This window comes from Ambystoma mexicanum, chromosome 8 (genome assembly GCF_040938575.1).
Source record: "Ambystoma mexicanum isolate Mex_15411 chromosome 8, UKY_AmexF1_1, whole genome shotgun sequence".
Taxonomy (NCBI): Eukaryota; Metazoa; Chordata; class Amphibia; order Caudata; family Ambystomatidae; genus Ambystoma; species Ambystoma mexicanum.
In genome coordinates, this window is record NC_090929.1 from 714,508,556 (window position 1) to 714,521,391 (window position 12,836).

At 43.6% G+C, this 12,836-nt stretch overlaps 1 protein-coding gene across 1 annotated transcript in view; it reads right to left on the bottom strand.

The window, feature by feature from the left end:
• Positions 1-12,836, bottom strand: part of DNAJB12 (DnaJ heat shock protein family (Hsp40) member B12) — a 658,221-nt gene that overhangs the window by 500,308 nt on the left and 145,077 nt on the right. Inside the window, exon 2 of the mRNA XM_069610521.1 lies at positions 12,343-12,517. Coding sequence (XP_069466622.1) covers positions 12,343-12,517 — 175 coding nt within the window. The remainder of the gene's footprint in view (positions 1-12,342; positions 12,518-12,836) is intronic.

The window sequence follows — 12,836 nt, forward strand, 5'->3', positions numbered from 1 at the left end:
ACGCAGACGCCGAAAAAAGTTTCCGAAGCAGCACAGCTGTGGTGATTACATGTCATAGATATGGAATACGTCGGGGGACCCAATCCCCTCGAAGGACAGTTTTTAGTGTTAGAAGCCTCAATGGACAGGAGTGCAGAGGCTCAAAAGGTATGCAAGTCAAACATTTTAGTACTAAATTTAAATCCCAAGTTGGGACATGAAAAGGTACTGGAGGGTATACGTTAGTAAGCCCTTTTAAGAATTGAATGATTAATGGTATTTTGAAATATGAAACCTCTTCCGAAGTGCGCTCGAAAATGGACAGCGCAGCAAGGTATCCTTTGATTTTTCCTATCAGGAGCCCCAGGTTGGCTAGATGTAATAGAAAAGAGCACTACTGGAGTGCCACACTGAAAAGGGTCCACATCCTTATCTTTGCACCAGTTACTAAACCTGTTCCAGCGACATCGGTACAAAGATTTTGTTGCTGGCCTTCTGGCCGAAAGCAAGACTTCCATTACGTCATCCGGAAGATCCCAATCCTTGTATCTCAACCTCTCAGAAACCATGCGTGAAGGTTGAGTGTCTTGACCTCTGGGTGGAGAACCCGATCTTCGTCTTGCGAGAGAAGATCCTCTATTTGTGGAAGACGTATTGGAGGGCAGATGGACATGTCTAGAAGGCCCAGGTACCACGTCCTCCTGGCCTAATCCAGGGCAATTAGGATCATGGTTTTCCTGAACTTTCTCAACCTCCTGATTACTTGAGGAATCACAGGGACTGGGGGAAACACGTACAGCAGTGGAAACGTCCACTCCACTACCAATGCGTCTCCCAGAGCTCCTCTTTGAGGAAATTCCCTTGAGCAGTACTGATCGCACTTTCGGTTGATCGCGGTGGCAAACAGATCCACTTGAGGGGTTCCCCAAAGGGCAAAGATCTCCAGAAGGACTTCCTGAGCCAGCTCCCACTCGTGAGAGACCATGCTCTGCCAGCTCAGAGCGTCTGCGCCGTGTTCTTCTCTCCGGCTAGGTGAGTTGCTGATAGAGATTCCTTCTCGTATTGCCCAGAACCATAGCTGCATTGCCTCTCTGCACAGTGGTAGTGATCCTATTCCTCCTCTTTTGTTGAGGTAGTACATGGCCACCGTGTTGTCAGTCATTATCAGGACATTCTTTCCCTGTACAGAGGGCAGAAAGGCCTTCAGCGCTAGTCTGATTGCCCTCAGCTCCAAAAGGTTGATGTGTAGTTTGGACTCCGATGGAGACCAACGACCGCTGATTGTCAGATCTTTGGTGTGTGCAGCCACCCCGTGAGTGAGGCGTCCGTCACTACTGTTATCTCCGACCATGGTTGCCAAAAAGATTCTCCCTTGAGAATGTTGTCATTGCAAGCCCACCATAGAAGATCCTGAGCAACTGCGCTCGGGACTTGCAGAAGATCCGACATATTCCCTGAGAACTGGGACCACTGAGTTCTGAGTGCCCATTGAAGGGATCTCATTCTCAACCTGGCCTCTGCTACTAGGAAAATGCAGAATGCCATGATGCCGAGCAACCTGAGAAAATCGAAGGCCGATAGACGTTGGGCATTCTGGAACTTCGTTACCATCTGCTGGATCGGGAGAGCTCTCACGTCGGGAGGCGAGGCTTTTCCTGAGGAAGTATCCAAGACTGCTCCGATAAACTGGAGCTTTTGGGATGGTATCATATGAGACTTCTTGAAATTGAGGGAGAAGCCCAATTTGTGGAGGAAGTGGCAAGTGATCGAAAGATGTTCCTGAGCTTGTATTGGAGAACTTGCTCTGATCAACCAGTCGTCCAGGTAGGGATATATGTGAATACCTCCTCTCCTGAGACTGGCTGCCACAACCGCTAACAGTTTGGTGAAAACCTTCGGGGCAACCCGAATGGCAGAACTCGAAACTGATCATGAAAATTGCCAATCGCGAACCTCAGGTACTTTGTGCTTTGGATGGATTGGCACATGAAAGTAAGCATCCTGAAGATCCAATGATACCAACCAATCTTGGAGTTGGAGAGCCTGAAGGATCTGAGAAAGAGTCACCATCTTGAACTTGTCCTTCCTGAGGAACTTGTTCAAGTTTCTCAAGTCCAAGATGGGTTTCAGTCCTCTGTCCTTTTTTGGAATGAGAAAGTATGGGGAGTACCATCCCCTGTTCCTTTCCGCTACAGGTACCTGTTCCATGGCACCTTTATCTAGCAGGGTTAAAATTTCCTGCAACAGGAGCGGATCTGGAATTTTGGCGGAGTTGGCTCCCGGTGGATGATTCGGAGGCCTTTTTAGGAAGGGGACACAGTAACCTTGGGCTACTGTTTCCAGTGCCCAAGCATCTGAGGTAATGCCCTGCCATTCCTTCAGATGCTGAGGGATCTGCCTCCCACTGGTGTTTTGTGCAACAAGGTCTCAAAGAGATTTGGAGGCGGCTGCAGGAGTGGCTGAGGGTACAGATGCCGCTCCTGAGGCTGATTTTGCACCTCTTCCTCGTACTCCACGAGGGAAGTTTCTTTTGCCCCTTTGAGAAGCCTGTCCTCTTCCTCTACCAAATGAGGAGTAGTAAGGAAAAGAACGACCCCTCCAGGAAGATGAGCCGGAATAGGGATTTAGAGGCTGGCGCATGGAGGCGCCAAGCGATTTAGCTACCGCTTTCAAGGTCTGAAGTTTTTCTAGGATTTCATCAGCCTTGCTGCCAAACAGCCTCGAGCCATCAAAGGGCATGTTAAGGAATCTGGCTTGCACGTCTGATGCAAACCCCCCCACCCCCCCGACTTCCTCAACCACGCAAATCTGCGTAGCACAATGCTTGCAGCCATGGATCTGCTGATACTATCAGCAATATCCAGTCCAGACTGAAGACATTCCCCCATTGCCTCCTTCCCGTCTTTGACTATATTCAGGAAGCCTTCACTTTCCTCGCCTTCCGGAATATGATCAGCCGCCGCCGAAATACAGTCCCACAGGGTATGGGTAAACCTGGCCAGGGTACAGGTGACTTGTCAATTTAAGGGCCATAATGCCGGATGTGAAAACTTTACGTGCCCAGGCATCAACTTTTTTATCCTCTCTATCTGGAGGGATAGTGGAATATGCAGTTTGCTTTGATGTGGATGCTCCCTGAATGACTAGACTTTCTGGAGTCGGATGCTTGTTTAAGTATTCGGGATCCGTACCAGCTGGTCTGTATTTCTTGGGAAAATTACTATCTGCAGCAGCAATGCTCTCAGGCTTTTCCCAGTTTTTCTCCAACGTCCTCTGAAGAGCCCTGTGAAAGGGGAGAACTGGATCTTTTTGAGGACCTCTGACAATTATATCCGTCGTGTCATCCTGTTCAAAAATGGGTGAAGTGTTACCCCAACCCATATACTCAATTACTCTGGTCATAAGACTCCTGTACCCAGAGTCTGCATGCTCTGCAGGATCAGGTCTGGCAAACTAATTCTGGGAAGGTGTCAATCCCACTGGCAGAATGTAGAGTGTCACAAAGGTCTCTCATTTTAGATTCTTGATCAATGAGTTCCTCAGGAACTTGCTTTGTGGCATATGAAACTCCAAAAGGAGTAACTTCGTCTTCCTCTGAGCCAGATTCCTCATAAATTGAGGACATAGACTTAAAAAAGTCTGATCTGGGATACGGAGTGAATCTTCGCCAAACCATACGCGCCGAAGGAATAGAGAAATGCTTCAAAGTTGTCGAAGGAATCTTCGATGACTTCGAAGATGACTGCGACACGGGCGTCGATGTTGTTTTTGGTTTTGATGCCGAAACGGTCGACGCCGATGGCGTCGATGAAATCGTCGAAGCCTTCGACGACTTATGTTTTTTATATGGCACCGGAGAGGTGCTCGACTCTCGAAGAGTCCTCGACGACGACTTTAGTTTTTCGAGTATCCCCGACACTACCGGTTTTTACCATGGTAGTTTTGGACTTCCCTTTGTCATCCAATGGAGCGACTTTAGGGGTAAGGCTTTTCCGAGGTTCATTCGAGGGGGTCGGGCCGCATTCTCAAATACCTCCATCATCTTTTTACAAAATTCTTCCCATTTTCTGGGAGAATCCGATTTTGTCGGACATCGAACTTCTTCGGTCGACTCTGAAGATGATGATGAGGGAGATCTACGTCTCCTCTTCATTTTTTTGGCCGAGGAAGAAGAGTGTCTCGATCTACTCCTGGATCGAGATCTCTTGGAGTGCCTATGGCAATCCGATTCATTCGAATCAGTCGCTTTCTTATGTTTTTTGGACGTAGCCTTCTAAGAGGCTTCCCTCCCCACCAACAGTTTACCTCTCCTCTCACGAAGAGCTTTCTCGGTCATGTATTGGCAGGAAACACAGTCGTCGGTCCGGTGACTGGAGCCGAGACACCAGAGACAAACCCGACGAGGATCCGTGATTGACATTTTTGATCCACAATCTACGCACTTCTTGAACCCAGTCTTGGGTGTCGAAGGAGTCGAAGATGACGACATTTTCTTCACAGAAAATCTCAAGCGTGCCGTTCTCGATAGCGAAGCGATCGGAAAAATGGAACTGAAGCAACGGTCGCAGCTCGAGCTATTTATATCATCAGTGACGTCGACAGAGTACGGAGTCCGTCGAGGGACAATCGACGCCACGACCTCGAGCACAGCACCCTCTGCCGAGAGAATTTTTTTTTTCAAAGCAGCGAAGCTGGAGATAACAAATTATCATAAGATGAGGAATACGTGGGAGGACACAATCCATTCGAAAAAAGCAATTCCATCCCTATTTGGGGGATGGAAATGCTGGTGCAACAGCCACGGTTTAACACAGGCTGCCACATAAAAAAAAAAATCATGACAGGGCCAGACATTACTCAGTCATGGTTTGCTCCTGTGCCTGTTCCCAACAGATGCGGGGGCGATAACCCCAGTTTCTGGACATTTTAAAGCTCATCCTGTTTGCGAATTTGGAGTGCACTTTTAAATGCCCAGAAACGCTCCTTATGTCGCAGAGTTGACATCCTATAGCCCTAATTTGCATCCTACAAGTTCAATGACGAGCCCCCTGTAGCAGTACACAGAAGATAAGGAGGAACACAGCAGATTGTTACCAGGTCGTTAGGAGTTTGGTGAGCTCCCCTGTAAGGATATTTTTCACTCAACTCTCCTTAAACACATCAGTGATCAAAAACCCTTTTGTTCAGAAGTGTGGGCTACTTAGGGGAGATGATTGCCCCAGGGTCACTAGTTCACAACTGGAATGAGTGGAGTTATGTACTGACGGTTTGCTGCCAACTGATACAGATAACACACCTTTAAGAAGATTGATCAAGAAACAACAGATCAAACCTTCGTGCAAAATACTGCAGGTGTGCTATGGAGACACACAGAATGGCATTAACCTGTCCACCGAATACCTCTCCACAGACAATAGACACAATGAGACTTGCAAATCAATAACCTATTCCACTCACGAGATGGAAATTAATCAAGAAGTTGCAACTATCTGTGAAAAATAAAAGATGATTCCAAAACCTCAGATTGTCAGATGGTGGCTCGTGAGGGATACTTCATCGATTGATCGAGCTGGGGCTAGTTGTGTACTTTCTTTTACATCATCTCCAATATTGCAAGATAAGGAAGTGCCAAAGTTTTCGAAGCAGATACATGATATGGATTTTCCTAACGTTGGTCAGGGAATTTTAAGACACAATGCAACTCTTGTTAACTATTGAGAAGAAAACTACACAAAGGCCAGATTTAATTTGACCAATGAAAGGGGACAATTGTATGAATGATTACATTACTTTGAACACAGAACCGTTTCTTTGAGATCTTTAGAGTATGGAGCTTTCACCATAGTGAAACAACATGAACATTCTGATAAGGACCGGAAACCACATATTAGGAATTGGTTCCTTTATCAAATAGAAGATGTCCAGCACCTGATGTATTTCAAACTATTCCAATCCTCTAGCCTGTAACGTGGAAGCCATACAGTCTATCTTTTAAATAGGATCACAGTAAATATTTGCTCCCACCCAGTAAGAGTACATTTGAATTTTACCATCAAAATATGGCAAACCATAAAATACATCACAAGTGTTATTTCACGTGCATATATAGTATACGCTTGTGGAAAATTAAATCGAGTAATAAGGCCTGCAATTTATAGGACTTTACTGTTGTACAAAGACACTCGTACGTTTTTTGAGGGATTTCTTTGTCATTAAAAACTTTGACAAACATGGAAAGCTGGGTTTATTGTCACTGCATTATCCAATAAGCACAGTTTCTTTTTTTTCATTGTGCTTAACAAAATAACAAAGGAGATCATTTTTTCGGTAGGTCTTTATAGCAAGATGCAGAGCAGATGGTTACATTCCATTTCTATTTGTGAATTGTTCATTTTCTTTTAAACGGAAAGACCCTTCCAGGAACTTTGCCTGAAGGATTATTGACCTAAGGATCAATGACCAAATAGGTCAAGCATTAGATCCTAATTTTTCAACCAAAGATAGTTAGCCAAAACATTTGTCAACAAAGGATTGTTAGCTGAAACAATCACCTACAGGATAATTAACAAAAAGTTGGTTGCCCAATCCAGTACTATTGAAATCTAGGGACTCAGAAGCTGAATACCCATTTAGGGTGAAGGCAAACTCTTCTCCATCTTGGAAGAATTCAGTGGAGAATATAATACCCAGAGTGAGGTTTGTAATATGCTAGGAAGAATGTCTTGAAGCGTCAAGTTACTCTTTCCTTAGAGAAATCAGAAAAGATAGGACCGGCTCCTTACTCATACTGTTTACAGACGTGATAGCTGAGCTAAAGATGTGGTTATCGGAGTACCCTCAAGAGGTATAAATGCAGAGGTTCAAAAGCAACCAACATCAGAAGCGCAAAAGCCAGGATTCAGCTTACTAGATGAAACCTCAAAAGAATTCTGAGGAAAGGAATAAACTCGTCTTTTTTAATAAAACAAAACTCTAAAGATCAAATGAACATAAGCGGAACCCTGTTTGGGGGAAATTCTTAAAAATGAAATGAAAATGAAATGCCATCAAAAAACCAATCCATCCCCGAAAAACCTTGGGGACATTCACTTGAGCAGTTGACACTTGATGATCTGGCTAGTGGAGCAGTTGACACTTGATGATCTGGTTGGCGGTAAACAAATTGATCTGAGGATTCAGCTCTACCTGACAGTGGACCCAATCAAATTTATCCAGATATTCACATCCTATCTTGGGAGTATCTGGATCAGCAGACCATACTAAGGTGGTTCGCCAGACCAAAAAAAAATAATCCCACACAAAATACCATTCTGCAGTGGGCATTCCCAATGAATGAGCACTGCAATAGTACACAACCCATACCAGAATAATGTTTAAAAAGAAAGCATGGAAGAGCCAAGTTTGACACATTGCAAGCAAAGTATGAAGCAGAGGGATAGCTGCATGAGTTTGCCATGAAGTTGTATAAAAAGGTAAAGGGAGGTTGTTGGCAGATTGGCCCATGCTACAAAAATGAAGCTATTACCAAGACAGGTTTTCAGTCAACGACCATAAATATTAATCTGCACACTTCAGCAGTTCATGATTCTTGGCAACAATACATCACAATTACCCCAAACAACTTGCAGACAAATCAATTATTTCAGGAAGTTCTAAGAATCTTCACATCAAACAACAATTCAGACTGGAAATCACTATCTTCACAATATCCCAGACTCAAACTGCATCCACTCTGTGGATGTGCCCCAAAGAACAATTGGCTAATCTCTTCCCCCATGGCTACAATGCACAACATTCTTCTTCATCCTGCAGAAAAATATAAAACTTTAATTATGCATAAAATAGACCTCAAATTACAGGTTGAACCACAAAAATGACTAACAATGGTCAAAAACCATCTTAAAATCAATAATAAATTTGTAATCAATTATTAACAAAGTTAAAAAGTTATTAAATCGCAAGGTTGTCAAAACCAGCACGTCGCATGACAAGCATAAAGCATAGGAAATCGTTAATTTCAATCTGATTATTATTCACAGATTAGCATGTGTACACCCTAGAAGACTCTTATTGTGTACACCTCTCTCCTTAACTCTACTCTTACCAATTCATTATTTTTAATATTTCTTGCCCGTGCCAGCCTAATTGTATTCTATCTCAATCGCGAGGGCCATACGAGGCAACGTCCCGTAATGCCCATTCACTTTAACTGGGCGCCACTCCACTCCAACATGGAGGGAGTATGTACGCACTATCGGCAGCTAGACTGACAATGGGAGGCTTGTATCCCGTCGGGTTACCCTGACAACATATATACACGGAAGAGTCACGCGTGGCTCACCGTGTACAGATGAAAAAGGAGAGAAACACATCCCTGTGTTCAACAAGCGCCAGACGCTGTGTATTGCTACTTCTAGCAGAGGCTACTGGTAAGTCCGGTATTCACATTAGTCCCTGTTAGAATTCTAGATTTGCTTCAGAAATTGACGGATCACCCCATTCTATTTACAGCCCCTGTCGCGTCCACCTACAAGGAAGCCAGCAAACCAGGCATCTACGGCCATTTGAGACACCACAAAGCCCTCCATTGACATTGTAGTCACCGATATCACGACTACAGGTAGATGGGCTTACATTTCCCGATAAAATCTTGCACTAAAATATCTCTACTTTGCGAGATCATAATGATCTTAGAAGCAATGAATATGATGCACTAAGAGTTCTTACCCCACTAACGGCTGCCTATCAAATTTCATAGGGTACGGCTGGACTGAACTAAAGCGACTCTTAATATTTCAATTTGACGAGTCTACTATGATTTCCGCTAGAAATGTGAACTAAGGTACATTCCACACTTTATACCTGTCAATTAAGAGTTTTAACTACTCATACTCCAGCCCACATGAGCTAACTAAAGTCTGCCCCTTTTTCCCTTTAGGAAACCTACATCCAGGTCCACATTTCTAAATCTCTGACACTCTTCGAATTAAGTTTCGTCCTATATACAGCGCCACGCCACAGCACGCTCTACCTTTTTGTGAGAGTGGTCGCGGCCTTGTAAAGGTGAGGTCCCTGGTAGCTAACTCATGATTCAATGATTTCAGATTTTATTATCTGCAACCACATTTTGAGATGATGTTGAGTATGATTTTTGCCTATCTGAAAAGCTATAATGTGCGCTTTTCTTGTGATAGATACATAGTAGGGATTACTAATCAACCTACTCCGACTGAACAAAAGAAGTTGAAAGCCACCACGAGAACCATTGAAGGTACCAATTTCCCTTTTTGGTTCTCCAGTTCACATTTTTGTGACTCTAACAAAGTAAACTAGCGACATAGCGCTTACCCTTTGTCCTTTCTTTCTAACCCTAGAGGTTACACCAATCCAGCTCTATCAAAATTGGATATTGCTTTTTGGACTAGGACTTTGGTGACCTTTTATCCTCCTGATGGATGTTCTTGATTAATTGCTTATGAACAGAAACATTTCGAGATAACGCTGGATTTCAACAGAGTTATAAATTGTTTCACCGGATATTAAGGAGAGAGTTTTACACAATAAGAGTCTTCTAGGGTGTACACATGGTAATCTGTGAATAATAATCATTGATTGAAATTAACGATTTCCTATGTTTTATGCTTGTCATGCGACATATGTGTTGGTTTTGACAACCCTGCGATTTAATTACTTTTTAACTTTGTTAATAATTGATTAAAACTTTATTATTGATTTTAAGATGGCTTTTGACCATTGTTAGTCATTTTTGTGGTTCAACCTGTAATTTCAGCTCTGTCTTATGTATAATTAAATTCTAGACAACCCCCTGGGTTCAGACAGAGTAGACACTCCCCACTCGTTGGTGGGCCAGTGTTTACCGGGTTCCTTCTATATAGTGTGAAAAATATAAAACATATTTTCCAAGAAATATTCTGGATAACTTGCACATTTTGCTATGTTTTACCCTTAGGGAATGTCCAATTTACCCATGCACTGACTGCACTTCGGCAGTGTTGGCTTCTCAGAGTCCACCATCATGGCCATCAAATTCTTCAGTATCTGACATGGCATACCCTGCTTTTCCTGCTTCCTGCCTCCTTCACGCTACTCCCCATTCCATCCTCAATCCTCTCACTCGGCTATTGTCTGACCAATGGCACCATCTAGGCTGTTCACAAAACAACAAACTGCCAATTTTGCTTAGCGTAGACCTCTGTTCTTTATTCTACCTTGCAGTTAAGGCCCCTCTCCTAGCTGTGCAACTGACAACCCGTCAGAACTTACAGGTCACATTTACCGATAATGTCCCCACACCTAACCTCAAATCAGTCCTATACCTCTCCAACCCCTCTATGTTCATCCTTCCCTCCCCACTTACCTATGCCCTCTTCATCCACCCCAAACCACTTATCTGTTGTTCATGCCAGTTTATTAAACACTGCTTGAGCTTCTTGTCTTTAGTGCACTGCCATAATAATACCATTTTCTGCTATTTTCCCTCTCCCCTTAAAACAGCAGATAAAGCCAGAGCTGTTTTGCTCCTCTCTTACTCTTTGTTTCCCTAACAGTTACTTGTATCTTCTGTGGTTACCCTAATTAACTACAAACCTCCCAAATGTTTTAGCCCAGTTTTGTTTCTGTGATAACATTAACAGTCAATTGCTTTTTCCTCCACTGACTGCATAGTGTCATTAACTCATCATGTACTGGTACTGTGTACCATTTTCTGCTGCCAATATATGAAATGATAAACATTATTTCTGTAATCTGAACATTAGTATCTCTAGGCACCCTTCATGCATTAGCACCCACCATCTGGAACTCCCTCCCATTAACCATCCGCTACATGGACGACCACCTTGCCTTCAGGAAGGCACCCAAAACCTGGCTCTTCCCTTCAACACCCCTGCACACTTACTCCGGATCTCACGCAGGGACGTCATTTAGGGGTCGCCAGAGGTCTCCCTTGCGACCTCTAAATAAAAATAAAATCTTTTTTTTGTAATGCAAGCTCCTGGGCTGTGGCAAGCACCGTGTGGCTCTTTTCTTCTGGAGTGGCTGGCTTTCTTGTTCAGGCCCCTTAAAAAAAGAAGAACAGGAGTGCCACAAGTCTAACACTTTCAGCGGTGACCATAAATAAGAAAGAATAGGAATACCAAATAACGTGTCATTCTGGAATTCTATACAATAATTGCTAGACTCATTAAAGGTTTATTTCAGGCACACTTCAGGGGGTGAGTCACTGATTTTGCCTGTTCTTAAACGCCCCAACTCAGCCTTTCATCCTTCTGAGGTCGATAAATGACTACTAACACAGGTAGGGTGATATTGGGTGTATATTTTTTCTATATAAAGCGCTTAAGCGTAAGTGCTAAATAATAACACATCATTGACATTTGGTCATGTACGTCTGCTTGCATTCACAGTAATTTGGTAATATGGGCCTATACACACTGATCTTAACGATACATACGGCGATCCATTCTTGTATGAAATGTACATAACATTATAGTGATATTGTAACCATATTTTTCGTAGTGTACAATGCTATGTGATGCCACTTTCTGTTTTGTCAACAGGTGAAAAGTCGTGTTCCATCGCTTCCCGCAATATCACTTCGGGGTGGGGTCAAATTACTTCACTTCCTGTGATGTCATCAGGGAGACAAGGGTCGTGTGATGTCACTTCCGCTACCCCTGGCATTTTGGTGAAATGACGTCCCCGATCTCACGTCCAACTAGAGAGCTAGCCGCCACCCACCCTCCCTTCCTCCCTCCCTCCCTCCCTCCCTCCCAGGATTTCAGGCACACAAGAGGAGTCAGTTAGCGGATCACAGCACTCCTTACCACACATACACGGTTTGCACTGCATGACTAAAAACACTGTGCTTCAATTACACCTTTGAGCTACGCACTATTTGTCTATACCTTGTCCTAAACATACATCACCCTAGGCCACTCAGGCCTACGACTGTTAGAATATAGCTGAGCCCCACGCAAAGTTCTGCCCAACTTGTCACATAGCTTGACTCTGGCAATTTGACAGCACCCTGCCTCACTCTTTTATAATAAGGGCAGCTGCTAGAGGCACAGTCATTCTCTACCTACCTTCTATCTGCCTATAAATGCACACACACGTTACCACACCTTCCTTACTTTCAACACAAACTACTGTCTACAGAAGGTGCTCCACGTCATAGCGCTTCAAGGTTATACTAATGACAACAGGCGCTATACAAATATCACATAACATATAAAACTGCATCATAAATAAACAGAAGACAGACTGAGGGCTGGGCTAATTAGAGCTGTGACAAGGCAAGCATTTTAGCTATATTATGCTAATAATAGATGTCGTCTGTACCGTTTTACTGCTTCCACTTGGTCTGGTGTGTAGGGCTTGCTTCCTTCCCCAACTGCGTCACCGTTGGTCGAAGGGGTCTCGCCTGCCGGGTTTCGATGACGAGGGTTCGTATGATCTGTGCTTTGTGACTGCTCATCAGATGCCTGCCCAGTTTGCGTGAGGGATTCAATTAGTGCTAGAAAAATGCATAAACGTAATAATCAAATGCTGCCCAAAAATACAATGAGCACAATGTCCGGTTACGGTTTTTCCCATGGGACAAAGGACAGGTTTTTGTTCATAACAAATGTTTTAGAAATATTCAGCAAATAAGAACACACATTTCTTCTAAGAATTAACCATGCATTCACGGTGGCTGCCCTGGAACTGAAATCCAGAGAGTGTTGATTTGCACAATACATGCACAGCATCACAGAAGAATGATCAGTGATCAGATGGGCAAATAAAATGAAATAAATAATAAAAACAAAATTGCCCTGGCACACATTTAAAAA